The 26,592-nt window shown below is 40.3% G+C and overlaps 1 protein-coding gene across 2 annotated transcripts in view; it reads left to right on the forward strand.

Annotated features, from left to right (window-relative positions):
* Positions 1 to 26,592, forward strand: part of ANK3 (ankyrin 3, node of Ranvier (ankyrin G)) — a 515,090-nt gene that overhangs the window by 394,717 nt on the left and 93,781 nt on the right. Inside the window, exons 24-26 of one of the 2 annotated variants that reach the window (XM_012657562.1) lie at positions 12,526 to 12,579; positions 19,469 to 19,592; positions 24,187 to 24,289. In XM_012657562.1, the coding sequence (XP_012513016.1) occupies positions 12,526 to 12,579; positions 19,469 to 19,592; positions 24,187 to 24,289 (281 nt within the window). The remainder of the gene's footprint in view (positions 1 to 12,525; positions 12,580 to 19,468; positions 19,593 to 24,186; positions 24,290 to 26,592) is intronic. The other variant, XM_012657554.1, reaches the window with a different exon arrangement.

Here is a 26,592-nt window from a genome sequence, read left to right on the forward strand (position 1 = left end):
TAGGTGGTGTTTGTGGGTGAGATTTGACCACACCCTTTATGATGAATCAGTAGATGCAGTAAAAGGGTGTGCAGGATGACCTCCCTGTCAGTAGGTGGCACTTGCTGGGAAGAGCAAGCTGCAGTGCTGTTTTTGGGTCCTGTAGCCAGCTCTTGTTCCTCTAAAGAGGCCCTCTTGTGCCTCGGGTGGTGGGTGGAGCCCTGGGACTTCCAGGTGTGTCCTTATTCTCCACCTCAGTGGGGGCAGGTTCGGGAGTGAGTCTGTGTGGGGCTGGGTTGGGTAAGCCTGCCCTCAGGCTCCACAACTGCTGTTAGCAGGGGTCAAAGGTCTGTTCTTTGCTTCTATGCAAAGCTGCCAGGAGGGGCTGAAGTGGCTCCACTCAACTGAAAGTCTGGGCTTGGGGGGTGGGGCTGTCCGAGACTTGCATTCTGGAGCAGGTCTTGCTCCCCTCCACCCTGCCCCTCTCCGTGGCCTCTCCCAGGCCTCTGCCAGCAAGCAGGACCTCAGGCCGATGGATCTCCCCTGGCTGTGATGTGGGCCGGGAGGTTCCCTACCCAGGATCGCAGCCTGAGTTGGGTGCACAGCCCTCTTTTGGAAGGAGGGTTGCCGCTCCGGCACGCTGATCTGTCCCTGAAGGCGCACACTCCTCAGTAAGCTCTTCACAGATCTCCCTTCTGTGCCCCAGGGCAGTACGATCCTGACCTGGGTGTATGGGGTCTGGTCTGCAGGCCTGTCCCCTGGTCCTGGAGATCAATCCCTGACCCTGCCAGGGGGAGGGGTGCTGGTCTTAAATCACCTACAGGGTGCCCAAGCTGGATCAATTTCACTCCACCTCGGGATTTTCCCCACTCTCCTGGAGTCCCCAGGCATGCAGCACCTGGGAGGGCTGGCGGGTAGGGAGCTTGCAGTCTGAGTACCCCTCAGTCTGCTGTATGGCCCCAAAAGGGAAGGTCCCGTTCCTTGGAGATGCCTCCATGTGATGGCTAAATTGTCTCTCTGGGTACCCACACGTAGGGAGGGGGAAGGAGAGAATGGAGCACTATGGCGTCTGCCGCTAGGCTCGGGTCTGAGCGCGGGGAGGTGCCCCGAGGGAGCTGGGAGCCAAGCGCCATGTCCACAGGAGGCCACTGCTGACTGGCGGCAGCCGTCTCTGGGCTGTTGTCGGCAGGTCTCTCCAACTGCTCAGGAGCCCACCAACAGTCCGAGATGCAAGGGAGGGGGAAGTTAACCGCTCCACCTACCCTTGTCGCTGGTCTCCAAACCTCTCAGGACCTTTCTCCTTCCAGTTCTCCGCTGCAGCGTCTTCCCGTGGAGTCTCCTGTAGTTTCAGGCACCCTTCCTTCTGACCCTCACCCGATCTATGTTTCTCTGCTAGTTTATTTTTTTCTCTTTCTTCTAAAATTTGTCTTTTTTGCAGAGACACTCTGACTGGCGGCTTTTTTCATCCGCCATCTTCTACACCGAAAAGGATTCCATAAAGGTCACTCAATCTGAACAATCTTGTACTCTTGGAATCTCATCTGGTTAGGAGACCTTTGCCCACATGCCTCAAATAATAGGAATTCCCTAATTTCCAAAATGCCTAGTGCATTTTGGACAACTCTGTCTTTAAAAATTCTTGATTTCATTGAGCTTTCTGTAGCTTCTACTCATTGATTCAGGCTGTAATATATTTGGTCAAGTTCATGAGGGGACTAGGTTCTAAATAGTATTTAGAGCAAAATCTGCTTCCATATGACAATCCTTCAGACATTTGAAAATACTTTTTCTATTTTTTTCTTAGTCTTGTTTTTTCTTTTTAAATCTCCAGGCATATCATTGCCACCTCCTCCTACTGCTCCCCTCACCAACCTGGTCACTCCTGTGTGCACATTTCAGCATGTCTATATCCATTTCAGATTGAGATGGCCAGAACTGAATACTATATTCTAGGTGTAGTCTAATCAAAGTATAGCAGGGCTTTTGCTTTCTCTCTGGAAGATATTAAAAAGGTATTATTAGAGATTAAGATATGTTCGAGATTATAGTATACATTTAATGTGACTCATATTAATATTAATGTCAGCTAAAGTTCCTAAATTGTGCTTAGAAGAGCTCTGGTAAGCCACATTTGCCCTATCATGTATTTATGTTGCTCTCTGCTGCATAAATTAGCATTTCTAATTACTGCAAATCCCAAAACACATCATTTTGAAATTTTAATTCAAAAGAACTCCTACAACTTTAATGATAGTTTTAACTTCTGACTCATTTGCCTCATAGTTTGGCAGAGCTTTGATTGTCACTTTAGTTGGATTTAGTGCTGCCCATTTGAGTAAGCTCTAATGCAGCTGTGGCAAATGTTCATTTCCATGAACCCATAGGCATGTCGTAAATATAGCTGTCTATGAGAACTGGTGAGAGATCATCTCACTGGTGTCCCAGGGTACTAAGTGTATCAGCAGCTTTGAAAAGCAAGTACAAATAATAAGCAATATATGCTGCCAGTTTATCCCAAGAAAGAAGAATAAGTTTGTAATATGGGAAAATAAAATGTTAGTCCTAAATTATACAAATAGAGTAAATATTAAGGGAGCAATGACGAAGTAGCCTCTCTTTTCTTTCTCTTTTCCTTTTTCTTTTTTGCTTTCTCCCTCTCTTTTTCCTCTTTCTTTGGCTTACCATGAGAAATTAGTACAAGTAAAAGAGTGCTTAGATTAATTTCTTTAAAAAATTAAGGAAAGCAAGTCTAGACAATGGTATCATTTAATGACCTAGGGGAACAATGGAGCCAAGATACAAAGTAGAGTGAAAGTTAAAGTATCAGTAAAATAGAGCAGTGGAAGGAAAGGAGATTTTGAAGCAAAGGCAGGTTTTTAAGCTCAAGCATTATGCATGTGGGGACAAACAGAACTCCTTAGAGGACCAGACGAATTTGTAGATACCTTACTGTCCCACAGTCTTCTGTCCCAGAAAATGTCTATTACATGTATATAACATTAATATACACACAAAATTAATATCTTGGTTCTAGTGCCAGTTTGATTCTTGTGTTTTGTAATTGTAATTAACAAGGAAGAAAATATGAGAGAGAGAAAAAGAGAATGTGAGGAGGAAGAGGGAAGAAAGAATGAAGGAAGAAATGAAAGAAGGAAGAAGAAAGAGAAAGGGGAGTAAGAAAGAGCGGGGAGAGAGAGGAAGAAAATTGAGATTAAGGTTCAAGTTGTCTTCTAGTTTGGGTTCCCCTCCCAGAGGATTTCACAGTGGCTTTGGTTCAACTCTGATCTTCAGTTGTAAATTCCTATAAACTGTATTTTATATATTGAAAAAAATGTACAAAATGTTATTTTAGCTTGCAGAATTCTAATGGATTGGGGTATCATTACAGATTAAAAGAACTAATGATAGGACATAATGAAAAAGGGAATTAAGCCTTGCAAAGTAAAACCCAAACGCCAGTTCTATGAAATATGACTCTGCTGAACAGGTTTATGAGACAACAGCTGGAGGCAACAAACTCTTGCTGAGAAGAATTATCTAATTCTTAGCTACTTATAAATTTGATAGGACTGAAAAATCTCTTTCTGAATCAAATGCAGACACTAAATATTAAAAGAAAAAAGTAAGAAGCTAAGTATACATGTGGTAGATATCATTTTCAAGTAGGTGTAAGTTTGAGATATGATAAAACGCTAAAATTTCAGCAGATAATAGAGTGACCAGAGGAGTGAGAAGAGTTATGCTTAGCTCAGCTTTGTGCCAGATCTGGTAGCCAGTGGAAGCCACAGCAAATTAAAATCCACAGATTTCAAAGAACTGACGGGGCAGGTTGGGATCGTGTAAGCGCATTCCTGCCATGATACTGACGGGCAAGGAAGGCCCAAGTACACACTGAGTGGCCTTTCCAACCAAGTTAGTGGCAGAACTGATCAAGAGAACACATCTGACTCTGGTTTTAGATCATCTCTCTCATTGCTACTCGGACTCGATCTGTTTTCTTATATACAGAACCCAAGAATGCATATTTTTTTTGTCAGCTTCAAAAAAAAAAAGTATGTGTTTAGGAAAAGGAACAAATCATGCTCTTGGAAATTATCACAAGGTAATGATAATTATTTTTTAAAGACCTTGATGAGACTGCAGCAGAAATTTTATACCTTCCTCTGACTGTTGTGGCAAAAGAAATATGCAGACCAAGATAAAAATTCAAGGAAAATAAATATAAACATAATTTTGGATACATTTTAAGAACTCAAAGCAAGTAGTTATAGTAAACACATCAGAGTATTCTCAATTAGAACAGAATAAGTAGAATTTGATGCGATACAATCCAAAACTCAAAAAAGTAGGAGATATTACTTTGAGAAATATGAAGCTAGATCTCTAGAAAAGCACCAGGAAAATACCCTTTAGGCTCTCTTCTCCTCAAATGCCTAGGACTATCCTGCTATCCTTATCTCCTAATCATCCTAATAAATAAATGGGACTATTATGTTATTAGCTTAATAGAGCTGGAAAGAGGCCGAGGAGATTAGCTTGCCCTCCGGTGATTCAGCCGGGTGGTTACTATTATGTCATTGTTGTTCTTAGCAGCAGCAGAAATCATTCTTCACCTGAAATTTTATCATTTTACAAGTACCTCTTAAGTCATATAATTTAGCCTTTTGCCTGAGATTTTCTTGCATACAATTGACCTTTCAAATAGCCATTATGTAATTACATGCATCTCTCAGCAATAAAATCAAAGTGGATTTTGAAATACCAGAAACAGAGACCAAATCTTTTTTTGAAAATCTTCTTTCTGAATATTATGAACATTTTGTGTTACATAAATGCAAACATTTTGGTTATGAAATTGCTTTTGTAACGTTTGAGTCAAAGTTATAAGTGTGCCCATCCCCCAGATAGTGTGCATTGTATCTGATAGGTGTGAATTTACCCGTCCCTTCCACCCCTTCCCACCTGCTTGATGTCCGATGAATGTTATTTCCATATGTGCACATAAGTGTTGATTGATTAGTTTCAATTTAATGATGAGTACATGTGGTGTTTGGTTTTCCATTCTTTTGATACTTCACTTAGAAGAATGGTCTCCACTTCCATCCAGGTTAATACAAGAGGTATTAGTTCACCTTTTTTATGGCTGAGTAGTATTCCATGGTATGCATATGCCACATTTCAGAGACCAAATCTTATTCTCTGTTTTACCCCCAGAACCTAGCACAGTACTTGGCACACAGATCTTCAATACATGTTTGGTCAGTTTATCAAAATGAAGGGAGACTCCAGGGAAAGATAGTTTTGTAGGTATCTGAGAACAGGAAAAATTAAGATTTGCCTACCATGCTACTTTTTCCTTCCCCTAAACCCTTTTTACTGAGACAGTCCTAGGCTATGTCTTGAATTAACATATAGCTTTATAATGGCTCCCCCAAGGCATATCTGCATCTCATAGGATGGTTGATGAATTTAAAAGATTTTCCAGCTAAACAAAAAGATCTATGGACTAGGACACAGGCCTTTATTCTAAAGCAGGATCTATTCCATCATTGATTTCCTATCTTTGGAACTCGAATTTGATTTTCACCCATACTATCCACTTACCCAGATATGTATATTTCTATTTAGATTTATGGGTACATAACAGTTGCAAACTCACAAATTTCTTAATTCAGATCCAAATATACTTCTCCGAAACAGTGTTTCTTTCTACCCTTCCCTATCTCAGTATATGGCTCTTATCACCCAAGCCAAAACCTGTGAGTTTCATGCAGTCTCCTTTTTCATACTGCTCCTGTCCAGTCCGTCAGCAGCTCTTGCCAGTCCTCCTTCCAGGATGCATCTCAAATCCCTCTTTTTTCCATCTCCACTGTCACCACCCCAATCCAGCCCCTAGCATCTCTCATGTGGAATACTGCAGGAGCCTCCGCAGAGGGCTCCACCTCTACTCTTACCCAGTGGACTCAGCTTTCCGCACTGCATCCATAGTAATCCTGTTAACATATAAATTGCATCATGTTATTCCACTCCCCAGCTTAAAACCCATCCAAGCTTGCAGTTATGATTTCAAGATTCATTTATGCTGTTTCACATAATTGTAGTTCATTCATTTTCATTTCTGTATAACATTCCACTGTATGCTTGCATCATAATTAAGCTATCCACTGTACTGTTGATGGAAATGTGGGTTGTTTCCAGTTTGGGGCTGTTGCAAACAAAGCTGCCACACACCTTCTTATCTATGTCTACTGGTACACACATGCACACATTTCTGTAGGGTGTAGACCCAGGAGTATAATTCCTAAGTTGTAGGTTGTGTGGAGACAATAGGACTTATCAAAACCAAATGACAATAAACTAAGATTGTAGAATTAGATAGTGAGATAATTTTCTAAAGAAAACCAAAAGAATTTGAAGGAAGTATTACCTTGGGGAGGAAAAAGGGGGCCATGATTGGGATAAGGGATGCAGGAATCTTCTGAGGTTCTAACGGTGTTCTGTGTCTTGACCTGGATGGTGTTTATTTTATTAATATAACAATTTGTTAAAATGTACATTTACATCTTATGTACTCATCTGTGTGGTTGCTGTATGTCATAATAAAAGTAACATTGTCCCCCAAATAATACAAACATAACCGCAAGGCAGTACAAATGCAAAATCAAATCTTCCCAAGGCTTTACATTGCATTTAGAATAATTTCAGTCCCTTACTGTGGTTGATAAGTCCTGCATGATATGGCTCCTGGCTACCTCCTTTCCATTCTTCCTTCAGTGATGTTTTTTGATTTCTTCCTAATATTCATCTCATCTGATCGGTCATTCATTTCAGGGGTCAGCAGACATTTTTCCATAAAGGGCCAGTGGTAAATATTTTCGAATGTTCAAGCCATATGGGTCTCTGTCACATGCACTCATCGCTGCCTTTGTAGTGCAAAAGCAGCCGGAGACAATACCAAAACAAAACGGGGGCATGGCTGTGTGACAATAAAGCTTAGTTACAAAAATAGGCAAGAGACTGGATTTAGCCCGTGGGTTGTAGTTTGCCAACTCTTGATTAATTTTGTCTATTTTCTTTCAAACGAGACTGTTAGCTCCAGGATCAGAGTTGTGCTGGTCACTATCATAGCTCTTAGGACATATGTGCATGTGCCCTGATTCACGAATGCATGCATCTACTGGCTTACCTCAACACATTTACCTGCGTCTCTGTCCCCGCTCAGGGTTCCAGATAAATGAATGCTCTCACCATCAAAAACAAAGAACTTACCATTTACTGAGCCCTTCTATGTGCTAGGCATTAAGCTATATACATTTTATGCGTTATGTCATTTAACCCTCACAGTGATCCTCTACGTTGGAGCCATTGTAATTTGCATTTTATAGATGTGGAAAATATGTCTCAGCAAGGATACAGACCTTGATTGAGCCATACAATAAGTCAGTGCTGTACAAGGATTGTCTGATCCTTGTATTTAACCTCTATTCTAACACAGATGTTGTCTGGTAATTTAGATAAGAGCCCCATAACTGTTGGATGACTAAGTTTAAATGAAATATATATACACACAAAGGGTTCAGAATTTGGCATGTGGTAAGATCTCAGTAAAGGCTAGTTACTTGGTACTTTATCTTGTTAATTCTCTCAGAGTACTTGAGAGCATTATCACTACTATTTTTATTCTCAGTTTACATTGAGTCCCAATTTAAAGCCCTAATTTAAAGTATTAGTCCTAATTTACATCAAGGACTCAGGCTCCAAGAGTTCAAGATATTTGTTCAGGTTCACACAAAGAAACTGAAATTTGAATTTAGGGTTTTTGCTTAGACTTTCTACTCCATGAGATACCATAAGTAGGGAAGAATAGAGTAAGGGAAATAACAAAAGACAGGGAGATTACCAAGGGCCTCAAGAAGGAACTTGAAAAGCATTTTAAAGAATAGATAGAATTTGGACAAGCAGAAATCTTGCGGCAGTAGAAGGGTGGGAATGGGAAAGGGATGCTCCGAGCTCACTAAAGTCTTTGGTCAAAGTGCCAGAGACAGGAGAGCACGGCCTCCCCGGGGAGCGCCGCCCAGGGTGGAGGTGCCAGGCGCCGGCCCAGATGGGGTCACCAGAGCAGGACACAGGGAGGAAGAGAAGCAGTTCTAGAAGACTCTGAGCACACTGACATTTAACAGGAAGAGGAACGATGAAGGATTGCAGGAGTGGTAAGGGAGGGAGGGCAACACGCTGAGGAGTGGGTTCTGATGGAGCCACGGGAGAAACTTCCCTGAAAAGCTCTAATCAAATGAACACAAGTGATACAGGAGCTCTTGGTGACCTTGGCAGCTGCCACGTCCGTCCATAATGTGGATGTGGACACAGAATAGAGGAGTTCTAGTGCAGGTGAGGAAGGTCAGACAGCAAGTGCGTTCTTTTCCCCAAAGAAGCTGTGACACAAAGAGCAGCTGGGACAGCCTGTGGAATGTTGAAGGATGGCAGGGAATTACGTGTGCTTATTTACTGCAGACAACAGGCTGGGTTTTTTTTTTCATTTGCCCAAAACAAGTGGTAATTTTGAACATGCTTGTCTTCCCTCTAAATTATATCTGTCCCTGTCCATCCACTTGAAAAGTCTGACCTGCTTCCTGTGAAAGTAGGTCCAAGTCCGACCACCCTTTGGGCCCTGCCCCCTCACATTAGGATCCTTCCTACAGAGAAAAGAGAGTAGAAGGGGAACTCAGGCAACATCAACATTGAGAACAAAGGGGCAACGTGAAGGCAGGGTGGTGGGCGCAGAGCTGGGAGCAAGAGGAGTTAGAAAAACCAAGGGAAGACGTTACAGATGGGGAGGGGTGGTCTGATTGCCTGGGCCAGACCTCAGTGAGGATGAGAACTGAGAACAGGCCCTGCTATGTCTTTACCTTTTATGTATGCATCTTTGGGGCATAGGTTGGAAATATAAAACAAACCAATAAGTGTTTACTGCCCAGCACAATGATGGGCAATTTGAATATAAGAGAAAGAAGAGGCCAAATCCTTGCCTACAAAGTGTAGCCGAGCCTGGTACTTCTTATACGTGGGAACAGTGAATGTGTTCCTGTATTGTATACATGGTCTTTATGCATAGATAATGAAGAGCTGAGACTAAGGAGGTCTGGATTTGGGGTTGAGGCTAGACAGGTAGCTAAGAAAAAAGGAATAGAAGAAAGGACCAGTTGGCATGACCCTGCCACCTTGAATTTAGCTAATTTCTCTGCCAGTAGGAACCAACATTTTTGTGCCTGATTTCACAGGGCTAGTTTGTGGCTAGTAATTAATTCATTGTCTAGTCTTCTTTACAAGTGGCATAGATTTTAGATAATGAGAACAGTGTAAGTAATCTTGTACTCCTTTCTGTCTGTATTTTCTCTTTAGACTTAGGTGCTCATTTGACCAAGTCAGTGTAGTGTCTAATCCTAGTTAGAGGACTAAAGGGGAATTTCTCCATCAGGGTTAAGGAGTATATTGATAAGAATATGAAAAAATTATACTGTCCGTCCCAACATTTTCTTTTTCTACCTCTTCACAGGAAAGGCGTGAATTCTCTTTCTTTTCTTGGATGGGTTTGTTTATTAACCCAGCCAAGATCACAGAGGACGTTTTTCATTGCTACATCTGGAAGAGTTCCAACACTGAGTCATGCATACTTACTTTAGAAACTATATCTAGCCTGGATTAAGGAGCAGTAAGCTGCTACGCAGTTTTTAAAAAGAAGCACATCTAGCTCCAAAGAACAGAATAATGTTTTCCAATTGAGTTTGTACTCTTAAAAAAAAAAAAAAGCCTAAGCAGAAAGAGTCATTTGTTCCTGTGGAATAACAGCAATTTGTTGTTGTTGTTTAAGAGGTGTGCAAACTTTGTCATTCAAGCCTGACTCTTTTTTGGCCACCTGCAATGAGCACCTAGAGCTAGAGACAGGAAAGAAGAATGCAGCAGGGGCCTCCCTCATGAGACACATGAATCCCTTAAACTGAGAACATTCTTCTTCAGCCTTCTTAAGGTCACATATTTCACCCTTTGCTCATTTAACCATTTTCTCAACTTAACCCTATAGTTGTCACGCATTTTGAGAAGGAAATCAGGAAAATATTATATTCCGACACTTGGTTTATATTGTGAAAGAGCAACTACTGCTGCCAGGAGATGATGGCAAAGAAAGGGTTAAAGTGAAGACTCCGCCATCATCTGCTCATTCCTAACTGAGGGGACAGGTGGAGGGTGAAGGAGGCAGCGGGGAGGCTCACTCTATTCTTTACCTTGAACGTGGGGCTGCCAGCTTCTCTCTGAGCCTCCAGCCATGCCAGAGCTACGGGAGTGGTGAGCTGGGCTTACAGCACCTCCCTGGTCGTCCAGCCTGACACAGAAGCGCCTGGACTGCACGCGTGAACCTCCTGACGTAGATGGCACAATTCCATCCTCCGCACATCCTCCTGCCTCTTACCGCCTCTGAGAATATTCACAGGAAACCTTGCTTAACACAAGCTCTTGCTCCAAACTGCAGAATGAAAGGAGAAATACATGCAGATCTGGAATCTAAGGAACTTTCTCAGTAACTATTGTGTAACTCTAGGATAGAATTAGACTTTTAGACTCCAAGTTTGAGTCGATCAGGGTCCTAACCCTACCATATTCCTTTCCTTCCTGCTTCCTTGCTTTTTTGAAAATAAGACTATCAGGAGATCAAAGGAAAAGTCGTGCGAGCAAATAATAGTCATTTAGATTCTCTAAGCTGAAATTTATTGTCTGAATGTTGGGTGAGATATCATTTTGTTAAGGTTTTGAGTTGATGAAAAGTATGTTATCTTCAAAGCTATCTGTATTTTTATGTCCCTTATTTGAACCTTCAGAAAATAAAATATAGTGGATCTTATTTCTCATTATGAACCCCTTTTAAGGGTTAGAGCTGCCATGAAGATGAAAAGAAACAGCATGCGTGACGCATTTAGAATAGGACTGGCATACAGTAAGTGCCCAGTCAATGGCAGCCACTCTTTTTTTGTCATGTGGATACGACTGTGCATCCTGCTCGCTGCTATGGGATTAGAATTAGGGCAAGAGAGAATGAGAGGGTGAAGGAGGGCTTGGAGAGTTTGGGTCTTCAGTTTAAAAAAAAAAAGTGAGTCAACAAAGTAATTGCATTTCCACCCACTGATAGATATATGTTGCCTGTCACTTGGATGGCAATTGTCATTCTATAATCCAATTTCAAAGGCCCTAAAAATATGGACTTATGTCCTGTGACTCATTTGCCTGTCACTTCAGTAAAGCTGGCTGTTCTCAGGGCATTCCCGTGCTTTGCCTATTATGCTTGTGTCTCTGGCTGGGAATGGCTGACTTCGCATTTCCACTCCGCTCCACCTATCTTAGCCCACACACCCTCCACTCAGCCTCTGCCGCATCTCCTCAATCAAATATGACCACATTTTGGCTGTAATATCTCTTGCTCACCTTCTGCCATTGTGGCGTGGTGGTTAAGAGTTTGGGTTCTGCAACCTGACTGCATGGGTTCTAACCCAGACTCTGCCAGTGACTTGACAGGTGAGTTTTGAAAAAGAAGTTAACTTCTCTGAATGTGTTTCTTCATCCATAAAAAGAAAATCGTGGTACCTGCTTCACAGGGTTGAGGATTAAGTGAGATGCACAGTGCCTAGCATGCAGAAAGCACTAAACAAATAGCAGCTGGCAGGAGTAGCAGTACAATAATTGCATTGTTATTAAATATTTGCATTATTAAATATCATTAAATATTTGTGTCCTGGTCTTAGCTTCTTTATTGGAAACAATAAATAGTTGCGTCTACCATCTCACTCTCAATGTAGTTTGCAGACCAGAAATATTGCAGTCACCTGAGGGCCTATTCCACATGCAGAAACTCGGGATCTGCCCTAGACCGATGGAATTAGTATCTGCATTTTAACAAGGTCCCCAGGTGATACAAGTATGTCGAACTTTGAGAAACACTGCCCTCAATTAATTGAATTCAGTTGCTGAAGCTGATATTTTAGTTATTCTAGTAATACCCACCTGGAAAATAGATATTTAATTCTGTACAGTTAATCCTACCATTAGATAACATTTATTTATAAGGATCTTTTAGACCAGTAGTTCTCAAGGTGTGGCCCTGCACCGGCTGCGTCAGATTCACTTGGGAATGTGTTAGAAATATAAATTTTCAGGTGATTCTGATGCACACTACAGGTTCAGAACCACTGCTTTAGAACATTGGGAAGCTACCAGAAGTACCACATAGATAATGTGCATCTCCTTCTTCCTGCCTTGTTATTTCTCTTCATCAATTCCATCTCTTAACGAGGCAAGTAAGATAGGATATCGTGAAACACTGAGTTTCCTCTCCCTGTGTGCTGGGTATCCACTGGTGCACAAACACATCCTAACATCTGCTTGGCAGACTTATATATGTCCTAATACTGTTTCTGGTGGACGGAATGCACAGCCTATGTGACTTATCTGCAGTCCCTGTATTTTGTTTTCTTTTGTTAATTTTATTCATTTTTTGAATAGGTGATAGATGCACATGGTACAAAATTCCCAAGGTACAAGAGTTTACAGTGAAAAGTAAGTCTCCCTCCTCCTTGCCCCAGTACTGCAGTTCCCATCTTCAAAGGCAATCACTAATCTTTCATTCCTTCCATACATTTACTGAGCACCTACTGTGTGCCAGGCACTGTTCTGGGCAATGGATATAGAACAAAACAAAAACCCCAGGCCTTGTGGCACTTACATTTTGGTTACCAATTTCTTGTAGTATTCATCCAATAGTATTCTAAGTTTTCTATGACCAGCACACCGCAGCCATTAGAAGTAGGGCTCTATGGTCAAATCAACTGTTTTGAATCTTATTTTCTCTATATTCTAAGTGATCTTGGATTATTTATTCCACCACTAAAACTGTATTTTCTATATCTTGAAATGGAGATATATCTATTTTATAAGATGGTGAGAATTAAATGAGATAATACATATAAAGCAACGAACAGTGCCTAGAACATAGTAAATGCTCAGTAAATACTAGTGTTAATTAGAATGTTGTGATCTTATTCTACTGTTCTGTAATACAGACTGTAAATGGTTAAAGGATTTATTTTCCCAATAGTTTTCATTTCCTCTCTTTGCTACATGATTTAAAACAATCATTTTTTTTTAAGAATAAGCAACAGTAAAGTCTTCTAAGTTGGATCATTAACTGCTTGTGTATAAGACTACCTGCTGAGTTCTATTAAGAAACAAGCTTCTATAAATCATTAGACTATAGAGACTATGTTCTTTATTATTCTTTCTAATCTAACTTTTTTTAAAAATCCCATGTAATTTGGAGGTTTTATACTACTAATTCATTTGGAGGTGTTTTGTACTATCAATTTCAACTTTATAATATTACAAAATACATATCTTGGGGAAAGTCTACATTTCACAGCAGAAGAATTGACCACTTGGAGCAAAGTTTTTAACAATACAATTTGGTATCATTATCTTAAGGAACTTTCTCTCTAATTCAAGTCTCCAGCCAAATGAGAAAGCACCTTTCAATCCCTGGAAAAGCAACAAAAGTATTCCTTGGTGATGCTCTTAAGGTAGCAAAAGATTAGAAAAAAATTACCTAGAGAGAGAGCACACAAGCAAACACAAAAACACTTTAAAATTTTAAATATTAGGCCAAGAACTGTTTCCTTTATTTAGCATCAAAAAGGGTCATTAGTGGGCATAATGAAAGATTGCAAGAATGTTGAGTTGATTATACCATGTGCTGGACCATTGAAAATCTAAAAATGAAAGAGAATAAACCTGTTTGTCCCACCACAGCCCTGATAATTAGTATATTCTCTTATTTTTCTCCTTTGTTCCTGATTCTATTTTGTATTGTTTTCTTGGTGGTCAAAGTTTATGAATCTCGGAATGGTTGATTATGGTATAGGAGATCTCTTTTCTTAGCCTAGTCATGCTATAGTGAGGACTAGGAAGAGGGGATAGCTGAGAAATTGAAGTGAAATGCTTCCAAATAGCTTTTATTATTTGGTTAATGGTGGGATCAGGTAGATTTGGGGAGTTTTGTGTTCTTTTAAAAACATTCTTCAGGCTCTAATATTTTATTGACACAGATTAACAATAAGAATGTCAGTGTTCAAAGCAAAAGTTCTGAAAGGCATAAAGTCAATACCTTATGTATTGATAAATAGATGAAGCCTTCTCTAGTGGCATTTGCCACAGTACTTCTCCTGGACTTTGTCTGCACTAATCATATAATGCACTACAGAGCTAACTCTAATTTATTAGGGATACATTAGGCAACCAGTCTGTGACCTCTTTGGCTTACCTTTGGACCTTGTCATCTCTCATCCTCTCTGTTTCTGTTACCTATTACAAAAGTAACAACCCCCTCTAAACTCAGCAGTTTAATGTATTATTATCTCTCAAGGTTCTATGAGTTAACTGGGCTCAGCTGGGCTCTTGAGCGCTTTCGCGATTGCAGCCAAATAGCAGCTGAGGCAGGAGTTACAAGCCTGGATGTCCAAATGGTGTCTTCATTCAAAGGTCTGACATCTCAGCTAGGATGGCTGAAACAGCTGAGGGCCAGTGAACAACTCTTGCTCTCACTCTAAACAGCCTCTCCATGTGGTTACCTTGAGCTTCCTTATAACATGGTGGTCTTATGGTAGTCAGATTTTTTAACATTGGGTCCGGTTTCCCCCGAATAACTATTTTAAGAGACTGAGGGAATCTGAAAGATTTCTTTGAGCTCAAACTCAGTCTTGCGAAATCACTTTCCCTGAATTTTATTGTTCAAAACTCTAGCCAACCCAGATTCAAGTAAGGACACTCCACAAGGGCGTGAATAAAAGGAGACATGGTTCATTGGCAGTGGGGTCAAAGCCATGTTTAAAGACTAGCTACCAACACCCTCTTTGCCAGAAAATAGTGAAGCCTATCTGTAACACAATTCTACTGCACCAAACACTTCTAGGAAACATAAACCTACACAAGTACTTCTTTGTAAGTGAAAGTATATGGCTTTTGGTAATATATATTTTTTGACTAAATATATCTGATACTGAATGAGTGTCATCCATTAAGAGAATTACCTTTTTTGGCATATACACACACACTAGTACCTATTAGTCAGAAGCTGCCGCTTCTGAAGAATCCAGAATGCCTTTTGGATTACGTAGTGAATTAGAGGCAGTTAACAAGTCAAAATACAATTCATCTCATTCTTTTCCAATCTTTGGTACAGTAGTGTGTTGTACTATACAATAATTACAGAATGTTTTGTTTATTGAAAGGAGAACGAATTTTGGTATTATTCATTCAATCAGCAAATATTTGTTTATTACTTACGATGAGCTAGGCCTCGTGTTAGCTAGTAGAGAGCAGGAATCACTTACTGTGGTTGGATTTTGCCTTCACCAGTATAAATAGCAGCAATTTAAATGTTAACTATTAATATTAATATTTGAGTTCATGCATCAGATGTTTGGGCACTGAAGAAAGCTGTGTTACACAATAATAGTAGCACAGCTAATTAAGCCCTTATTTTGTGTATTATTTCATTTAAATCTGCCCAGGTCTTAGGGTAGAGGCAGAATTATTATCTCAGTTTTGTGGAGGTTGGAACTGTGACTCAGAGTAGTTACATGGAGTTTCAAAGGTCACCCAGTCACTAAATGGTAGAGCTTGGATTTAAACCCAGAGCACCTACTGTGCAAAACTGCATTAAAATAACACTATTGCCTTTATTTCTAAATTCCATGCCTTTTAAGAAATGTTTTCACCATTCTAAAATGGTAAGTGCATAATTACTTATTTTGTAATAAGGCTATTTTATTTTGATTAATCTTTGGCCAAATGTATTGACAACTCCCACCCCCACCCCAGGCTTCTTTTGGTTTCATAGTGACCGTTTCTGAAGTCTAGTAAAGATGGGTAAAGAAACTGGAACTGTTACTTTCATTGAAATTTTACTGTATATCAGTCGTCGAACTTAATATTTGAAAATAGTGCTAAGTTGCTGTGGCATGTAGATTTTTTTTAAAAAACAAAAAATAAAACTAACCTTTATTTATTAGCCATTCATGAATTCTAAAAACTATGGGGCACTTCCAATATGCCTGGCCCAGGAAAAATACAGCTCCTAATCTAAGGGATCTCACCGGCCAATGGAAGATACTAGACAGATGTTTTTCCTGGCAGTACAGTCTGATAAGAAATGCCTACGTGAGGGACACCTAACTTAAGATGCTGAGCAGAGGCTGGGAGGGGTTCTAGAAAAAGTCAAAGATTGGAGAAATTCATCAGGTGAAGAAGAGGGGGAAAGAGTCCGTCAAGAGAGTACACTCTGTGTGAAGGTTCAAAGTCTAAAGAGTTTAAATTCCAGGGACTGAAATAATTCTGTATAACAGGTGAGCAGGATGGGTGTGGAAGAGTGGCCAGAGCTGAGGCTGCCAGGAAGTTAAGGGGAAGCAACATCGCATTATAGGCCTTACTGCGAAGTTTGAATGGATGACAGTCATTGGATGAGGCCTTACTAAGTAGTTTGGATTCCAAATGCAGAGGTGAAAAACAGATGAACCTTCAGACATTTATCCTCTTTAACCATGGCGTCCTCTTCCACTCTTTACACCATCAGAAATTATTCTCTGCTTAGGAGTATTTTCAATATGTTCCAGGCATTATACCTAAGTGGCTTCCCTTACATTGCTGTGTATTTATGACGTTAATTACAGCCAGGCTGATCAGAGTAGAGCACTAGCAGCCATCTCATCTCAATATTATATGAACCATATCTGTATTCATTCATTTATGCATTTATCCAAGGAAACAAATTTGTTCCCCATCTTATCAGTTCCACAGATTCAGATTCCTGTCTAGTTAGGTAACATTCCAAGGGGATAGATGCACTAGACAGGACGTGCTGCGCACCACTGACTTCAGCAAGACTGTTTTCAGCCAAATTCTCCAGCTTTTCTAAAAAAAAAAAAAAAAGCGATTGAAATCGCCTCTCCGGGGCCCAGGGAGAGGATGCAGAAGTGGGGCTAGTTTTTCCCTCCACTGCCAACATAAACAGGGTGGAGCAGCAGAGAAGGGAGGCCAGGAGTGGAGAGAGAAGGAAACAATGTAACAGCAAAGCGACAGACCCACCTCCTCCGTGCTGCCTGCTCTGGGGCAACAGAGATCTCTCCAGCCAACCCCAGCGCTCCCTGGGCTTGGCTCTCTCTCCAGGGACCTCTCCAGGAGGGAGAACCAGTCAGTCCTTCTGAGTGTGTTTTAGAGAGTTGAAAGAACTCGTGCCCCAAATGAAGCAGGACACCCAGTTGCTTTTTCCAGCTCGCCTCACTTCCGCTCCCTTCAAACTCTTGATGGAAAGCCGCGGCGCCTCGTGTGCTGCAAAGCGCTTGTGGGAGAGTTAAGGTAATCACAGCTGCTCCCCGCAGCCCGGGTTTCACAACTTGAGCTCAAGGGCAGGCCCTCCCTCTCTCCTTTTTCCCCTCCTTCCACCTGACAGGGACCATAAATAACCGAGGCTCCGGGTGTTCCCAGCTGAGAACAAAGTTGAAAGTTTGCCTGGAGCTCCCTGCCACTCCCCGCCTGGGCCACTTCTTTGTTTTCTTCTTCTGTTTTTCCTCTACCTGGGCTGGCTGTTTCTTCATTCATATTTGAGAAGAGTGGCCTCCTAATTAAATGTAGCACCTCGCTCGCTCTGCCTACTCGAGGCTGTCTTGGTTACCCGGTTAGGCACCGAGCATTGGTATCAAGTTACCGAAAGTCTACACCAGAGCAGTCCTCATATTTACATGCAAATAACTCAGGGGCTTGCATTCCGGTCACCACTCGGTCCTGCTGGAGGCTTGCCCCTGGAGCTTTTAATCCAATCAGAAGGAGCTTTAAAAGGATGTCTGCAGAGTGATCAAAAGGATCTTAATCTCAATTAAGGGTTGCCAGATTTTTTTTTTTTTTTTGGTCTGAAATTTTGAAAATCCTCGAACTCTGATGAGTGGGAAAACATGTGTACTTCCTCAGTTGCCTACGAGGAGAGCAAGATGCTGAGGGGAGCTCGGCAGCTGTGGTGAGGCGACTGGACACAACCCAGGGATTGGTTCGCTTGGGCTGGTTTTGGAGGTTGATTCTAAATCACTGCTTCAGGAATTCCTGGAAACATCAGGAAAACATTTGATCATCCCCGCCCGGTGGAGATGGCTTTCCCACAGAGTAAGATCTTTCTTTGAGTTGGGCTCGGTGTGTGCTGTTTTTGTGTCAGCTGCAGTGAATGTGCGAATAGGCCAGCTGTAAATGGTTACTTAAAATAATCTCTTGGTACTGGGTAGCAGTGGAAAGTTAATCTGTTTAGTTTTTACATTTGCAAAAACAGTAGTTGACAGTGTATTTTTAGGCTTGATTGGTAGTTTAAAAGCTGAGCTCTTGTGGTTTCCTGAGTTTAAATGAATGGAAATTGTAAACGGTACTGAATGAAGGAATTGGAAAATATAGCTGAGGCGGATGAATCACTTACCTTCGACAAAGCACAGCATCCTCACTTTTGAAATCTCTTTCGGCCAGCCAAGCTGGTGTCCAGAAAGAGAGATAGAGTTTGCCTGTGAGGGGAAGGAACTTTTCCACAGCCTGTGCTACCTTTTGAGAAGGATGGGAAACATCCCAGAAGGCGAAAGACAATTGAAAAACCTGCCCTGTCACACTTGGAATGTGGTTTTTCCGTGTGAGGTCATGTTATGCATATGTAGCTAGTAAAAGCATTTTATGTAATTAACTCTTTGTATGATAGTTAAAGAGCAGTTTATATAGTCCTTTCAAACTGCTGAAGCCCCCATATTATCTCTGTAGAAGGCTGAGCTGCCTTCCTTGTAGACTCCATGCTCTGGAACATCTGGGCTGAGTGGTTAATTTGATAGGTTTAGAAACAGTTCAGAATTGATGTGTTCCAAGGTTCCCCCAATTGAGCAGTTAGAGTTCACATAAATAATTTGCTGGTTTCTTACATAAGCCCCAAACTGAAATCCTGTGTGCGAGAAAAACCGTTAAGAAAAATGTCTATTCCCTTCCCACATACTATTTCAAGAACAGTAATGAAGAGGTGGCTCTTATGTTGCAATCCATGTCCATTCAAACAAGCTGCCCTCATGGCGGGTGAAGTGAGAACAATTCTAACACACACTCACCTTTCCAGTCAGCTGGGGCTTGAGGGAGAGGAAGGGGGAGGAGGCGATGTTTTAAAGTTGGTACTTAACTCCAGGCGCTATTTCCGCTACTTAAATTCACTCTTGAAATTGTGTACTAACCTCTACCTATACCTTTTCCTTCTAAATGGCAGTCACAAAAATTATCCAGGGGATGGGGAAGATGAAGGGTGATTTGCTGATGAGGAACCATTTTCCCCGTACCTGACACATACGCAGAAGGGAAGCTTCTGACTGGGGCTTACTCTGTACACCTGCAGGTGAAGATGCAATGACGGGGGACACAGACAAATATCTTGGGCCACAGGACCTTAAGGAACTGGGTGACGATTCCCTGCCTGCTGAAGGTTACATGGGCTTTAGTCTTGGAGCTCGTTCTGCCAGGTACTTTATTGTTGCTGTTTTTCATAGTAAATTGAAAACAACCATGACCTGTCATAAACAAAAATCATTTTCATTTTTCATATTATTGCCAAATGTGCTTTTTGGATGAGGATGTGAATTTAGTGAAGTGTTCTTGACTCAAATATACATGCTCTGCTATTTTGTGGTTTTCAGTCCTTAAATTCTTGTGATTGGACATGTTAATTGTGTGTTCTTTTTTTTCCCCCACTTTGCAGTCATGCTTCAAGCATAGTAATAAATGAGCTCACTGACAAAACTGGGAGAACCAACCCGGGTCCCATGTTTCAAAATTAAGTTTTGATCTATATTGAAAGAAAACCTTACTTGACAATAAGTAAGAAATATATGTATAGATTGTTCACTCTTATCTCTTTGTTATTAAAAGAGTAATTCATGATTGAGAGTTAAAAGAATATTCTTGAAAAAAATTATTTTGTTTATTAAAATTGTCTACCAGGTGTTTGAGTAGCTCTTCTAAAGCTATTCCATTATTTTGTTTACAAGGGACATGTTAGTAGTATAACAGTAACTTACCAAAAGTCACAGGAATAGAAGCAAATTCAGCCCTTAAAACCAAAGCGAAAAACTTTTCTATGGGAAAACCTTGACTCAAACTTTTCTTCCACTGGTTGAAAGACACAGGACCTTGTCCAGAATTTGGAGGCTTTTTTGCTCTGGTGTGGATTAACAGTGTGTTTGCTGACAGTCAAGTTATTTTAAAGCTAATAATTAAACCTTCTAAGCCAGAGCCCTGAGGACATTTTCCTATAGTTTAACGATCTGTTGTAAAAAGTTTCATTGTCTAATAGTAAATGGCACTTCCCACAAAGTAAACCTTGGAGTTTATTCTCAGTGTCATTGGTGCGGCCAGTGTACATGTTTTTCTTCTAGTTTTTTTTAATAGAATTTTGAACCTCTTGTAACTTAGTACAACTTTTGCTTTATAAATACATTTATAAAAGGCCTTAAAATCTTTTTGTAACAGGTGTCATTAACAGGAAGAGGAAAAATAGCTTTTAAAAAATATGCAGTATTTCAGGTCATCGCAGATAGCAACAAGTTACAACGGAAAATATACAGAATCTCAAAGGATCTCAAGATCCTGTAGATCTTGTCTATATCCTATTTTGCGATTTATAGCTTTTGTAATCCAATAACTGCCTACCTTCTCTTCTTCTGATAATATGATACATTTTGCAAACCAATCATTTTTATGTAGAAGTATAGCAGCTGACATCCAGTGAGCTATGAAACCAGAATATTGTCTCTCATAATTTTTTTTCTTAAAATAATTCCAAGGCTTTCACATTTCTAATTTTGATTGCACCATTATTTGTTGCTATTATATGTAACTCATTTTTTTTACATTGGCGACTCATGTTATGCTCAGAGGCAAATTTTTTTTTTTTAAATCTATAAAGCCAATAAGTTTGAAGCACATTGTTAGAGCATTACCAAGTAACATATTCTGAGTGTAACATTTAAAAAGAAATACATTAAATGTGTAATCCATTCAACCATAATATTTTTTTCTTTTTTCCCCTGTCTGATTTTTTGCTTTCTATTTCTCTTATTTTTTTTTTTTTTCCTAAAAATACTTTAAAATAGTCCCAAGATCAGGTAAGAAGACCTGGCACTTTTACAGTGTTCCTCTGCCCTTCCCTGGCTCATTTTCTCATTTTTGTTTCCTTCAGCATTGTGATGTGATGTGCGACCGTGCTGTGATGTGCTGCATTGTGCTTTTTTGTTTTTCTGCTCAGCTTTAGAAAAATCGGTGAAAATATTGGGATTCTGAGAAAATTAGCAAGAAAGTAATACATAATAAAGAGATGTTATTTACGCAAAATTAACTGAATACTTGAGGAATTTCTTTCCCTTAACAAATTTTGCATAGTGCATGAAATAACTAAAGAAATTTCGCTGGGTTTAAAGAGCAAGTCCTGATTTGAAGGGTGGGCTGTTTTTTGCTGGTTGCTGTTTTATTTGAGCTGTGCTAGGTATATTAGTATAATTTTAGAATTCTGAGGCATGTTTTTCCTAACACTTCCTGTATTTAACACTTAGGGTATACTGATGGCTACAAATAATATAGTTGACCTTAGTTAAAAACAACTTAATGTTTTCCAGACCCCCATGCAAATAATCTCTAATTTTAGTAGCTGAAAGTACCTCGAAGTATTAAGGATTCCGAGTGAAGCTTGATGGGTTTAATGGGCGCCATCTGTCTCATGTAAATTGGTCTGGAATGATTAGGATTAGGAACTTTAGACATTATGTAAAATGAAGACATCTTTAGGCCTTTCTGTTGGTAGTTCCCAGTTCCTGGGCTCTGTTCTGCAGTTGGCACTCATATACAAATTAAAAGAAGGAAGGGATGTTTAAAAAGTATCAACACGTTTTGGATATACTTAAACACTGGAATTAAAATGAATACATAATTATTTTTTAAAAACTTTTAAGTGTCCACTTATACCATAAAACTGTCGCACATCCTACCATTGTTAACCTATCATGCTGTGGGAACTATAATTTAAAGAAATGAATGTCCAATGCAGAGAGTGGAGCTTCCCAATGCCTCTCAAATCACATCACAGGAGTAAAAGGGAACATTGCCCTGAGTACTTAGAGGCTGCACTAACAGTGTAGCCACTAGCCATCTATGACTATTTAAGTTAAAATTAAATATATTAAATTTGATTAAGCCATACTAGTCACACTTCAAGTGCTCAGTAGCCTGGGTGGCCAGTGGCCACTGTTATTGGACAGCACCGGTTTAGGGCATCTCCATCATAGCACAAAGTTCTGTTGGACAGTGTTGAGTTAGAAAATTCCTGCTCTTAGGAAGCTTCTACTGTATTTAGGAGAAAGTAAGGAACTAGAAACAGGAGTAACTGAAAGAAATGCTTGCAACTACAATGGGGAGGGAAAAAAAAAAGGAAGAGTAATAGGTCACATGATTGGCCACAGAGGTCCCGATTGCACAAGTGGTCAGAGCCACGTGGCTTACTAGATAAGCTCCTCTGTGCAGGAGTAATACTTATAATAGCCGTTTAGTGAATATTTGCTGAGTATACTGAATAATGACTGTAGAATGAGGGTTGTTTTAGAATCAGAAGTCCATATGAGATTCTAGTGAAAGCTAAGGCTCTAATCCTAGAAGAATGTACCTACCCATCTGTGTAGACTCTCAGAATGATGCCCATAATATCAGGGACCTTTGCATCTTGGTATAAGAATACCCACTTTCGGGTTATTGTTAGTATAGTGGGCAATGGGGAAAAGAAACCGTCTTATGCAAAGCAAGGAATCATTTCTTATTTACTACTTCTTTGTTCTTTTCCCTGTCAGGCACACACAAGGCAAGGCAAAAGCCAAGGTCTGACTGATTCAACTGGTAAAGACACAACAAGCCACTTTTAGATCCAGGCAGTTTTCTAATTACGTAGGCAGTTAAAAGAAGACGTGAAAGGTGCTGACTTCCTGTGGTCCTTGTCCCCTACACCAAAAAGGACAGAACACCAAAACAAAAGGGGCTGGGCATCTGCAGTGCTAGTTATGGGATACTCCATGGCTGAGGAGCCAGTTCTAGACATCAGCTAAGCAGTTTTACATTCTGTATCTCTGTTCCAAGGAGGGCAGGACAGGATGCCTCGTACCTCATTAGAAAGAGGAGGTGATGAAAAGCCATCTTGTGACAGACTCCCAGGTGAGACAGGGAGACGAGTGGGAGATGACCTTGCAGTAGCTTCTCATGAGCCTCCATCCTCTGTGTTCCAGGAAGATCACAGGATGTTTGCCAGGACTCAGATTACCTGCAGTCCCGGCCCTTGCCTGCATGACCTATGTGGTATGTGCAAGGCCACCAGGGTGAATGGCAGAGCTGTTCTCCCACAGTCCTTTAGTCTGCTGGGTTTTAGTTGAGACGGACCTATGGAGGATTTGAGAGAGGCTGGAAAGAAGAACAGCAGAAGGAGTGAGAAAGACAAGAATAGGGCCAGGAAAGGCAAAATATTTGCAGGAAAGACAAAATAGCCATACAGGGAATTTGAATGTTTCCTCAAGACCAAGAAGATGGCCAAGAGGATCATGCAAAATATAATCATAACACTCCTTCCTTCTCGATGTTTCCATGAGTTACAACTGCAAACCAGAGCTCTCGAAGTGTTAAACCCATATCTAGCTCCCAAAGACTTATAAACAGACCCATTGACAGCAGACAAGTCCATTCAGAAAGAGAGGAGACTCTAACATTAGGTCTTGCCCTAGAAAATGTCTGTAGTTATCAATTATCTAGAGTCATGGTTGTTCATCTTCATAGTGAAACATCCAAAGTTTTCATGCATTTCATCTTCTCAAAATTGGCCTTATTTTAAACAAAACCTGATTACGAGGTTGTCTACACTTAAGACATTTCCTCGAATATAAGGGGTTTTATTTTTGATGTTCTTTCAAGAGCAACTTTTATTGATATTTTTAGCCATCTTGCCTGTTCTTAAAGTTGCATGCATTAATTTTCTTTTATTCATCTCATCATCATCTACCACTGTTGAATGGTTAACTGTAAATACAACAGCCTCCGCTCCTTCAGTTCGGATAGGTCTTACACCTTGAACAGAAGCTCCTATGCGCGGGACAGCATGATGATTGAAGAACTCCTTGTGCCATCCAAAGAGCAGGTATGCATTCTTTTTGAAATATTCTTTGATTGTTAAACTTTCACTTGTATGACTGAATAAAGCTCTATGTCCTGTGATAAAAAATACATTTCTGCATGTTTGCTTTTGCATTTGTAAATCTTCTGGTACTAGTGGTTAAAGGAAAAAAAATCAATTTTACCATAAACAGAAATATTCCTATCTTCTGCAGGTGAGTTCTAAAATTCTACAGAGAGAAACTCAGAAAGTCCTAGAAAAAGCATAGATATCTTTTCATCTCTAGGTCAAATCTATTTTAAATTTTTTTTTAATGGAGAGTTAATAATCATTGGTAGCTGAAGTTGCTGACATTAACCACATGGATGTTTTATTTTGCTAAACAGACTATGTACGTCTTTTGGACTTTGTTAGAATTGTTTTGAACGAGTAGTTAAAGATGAGACTGGTCATGGTTTTTGTTCCTTTTAGCTTCAAAACTGCCCATGATGGTGGTTTGGAGGTTAGTGTGGTGAGATGTGATAGTATTTTGCTTTCTGACAGAATCTCTCAAGATTCATTTGGTGTTTGTGCAATTTTTTCTTTCCAATAATTGTGGTTAAATAGATACTGGCTTGATATAAGAAGTCCCAGCAACATAGTCCTGCTACATGTGGCTCAGGATGGTGCTAGAATAATTTTTATACACACACAGACAATACCTGGTTTTAAATATGCACAGTAGTGATTTCAGGATGGATGAAACTCTGGACCATAAACCTAATTTTGAAGGTGGCTTATAATATTTAAACAATGTGGCCGGGCGCGGTGGCTCACGTCTGTAATCCTAGCACTCTGGGAGGCCGAGGCTGGCGGATTGTTTGAGCTCAGGAGTTCGAGACCAGCCTGAGCAAGAGCGAGATCCCGTCTCTACCAAAAATAGAAAGAAATTAATTGGACAGCTAAAAATATATAGAAAAAAAATTAGGCGGGCATGGTGGCGCATGCCTGTAGTCCCAGCTACCCGGGAGGCTGAGGCAGAAGGATCGCTTGAGCCCAGGAGTCTGAGGTTGCTGTGAGCTAGGCTGACGCCACGGCACTCTAGCCCGGGCAACAGAGTGAGACTCTGTCTCAAAAAACAAAACAAACAAACAAAAAAAAACAATGTAAATAATTGGTGAAATCATGCTGGACTTTTTATTCACTATACAATGAAGGCGAATTGAAGCAGATGAATATGTGATAGTCACTTAGCTAAGTTAGAGGTTGAACAAATAGGTAGTCAGACTTTTGGAACTCCCACATGTCTGGAGATGCTGACGTCCGGACATACAGATGTGCATTATACTTCATAGGGACCTACAATCAATATTTTATTACTTTACACTCTAGAACATTCTTAGCAAGCAGGCCTTACAGAGATGAATACAGTGGCTATTCAGTGTTTGGTCAGACCAAAAAAACCCTTCGTAAAATGGTTATAAGTGCAGTAGCATGTCATGAGTTTATGTGGATGTTAGCACTCGAGAAAGCACGTTGTCTCAAATAATGAAACTAAACTCTTAGGTATAAGATGTTTGAAGACATTGGTTGAGATTTTCTGCTTGGTTGGCTGTGGTTATTATCCTAGCATGGTAATCTTGATCTCTTCATCTTTCCAATTGAAATGAGATATTAGTGGGTATATTGATAATACTTCTAAGTGAAAAAAATGCCTTTTATTTTCCATGCCCAAGGGAAACCCCATAAAACTTACAAAATCGCAGGGGAAAGGAGACTCCTTGGGTATCAGTGATGCTATGCTGTTTTGTAAAACATGTGCCGAGAGATTCTGATCAAACCTAATTATAGTTTATATTTCTGAATATAAACTTGCTTTGAGGCAAGGATCTGAAACTGGGACTACCACCACCACCCTGACCACACCACCACCGTCTCCACCATAGTTACTCTACCACCCAACTTCTACACATCAACGTTAAAGTAAAACATAAGAGTTCGTGGTGCTACAAGACTACAAATAGGCTTCTACAGGTTCTCACACCATTGTCTGTTAACGATTACCAAGCTTGCTTCCTCTGGTAGATTGGAGGAGCAGCATTTGCTCAGATCTAAGCTTTTATGAAAAGAAAGAAAAGATAAGGAGAACTTTTGAGGTAAAACTGATGTTCTTGTAGTCAGTTTGTTGTTGCTTCCATTTCAAAAACACCTTTGTGAACATCTTGAACACTTCTATAGAACAATGAGTCAGAGAAAAGGAGGGCATAGGAAATCTTGAAACCTTTAGAAATTGATCTTAAGCTGGTAACTGTAGAAACAGAAAGTTGCTTTCTTTAATGATCGTGGAG

The sequence above is a fragment of the Propithecus coquereli genome, unplaced genomic scaffold (genome assembly GCF_000956105.1).
Source record: "Propithecus coquereli isolate 6110/MARCELLA unplaced genomic scaffold, Pcoq_1.0 Scaffold115, whole genome shotgun sequence".
NCBI lineage: Eukaryota > Metazoa > Chordata > Mammalia > Primates > Indriidae > Propithecus > Propithecus coquereli.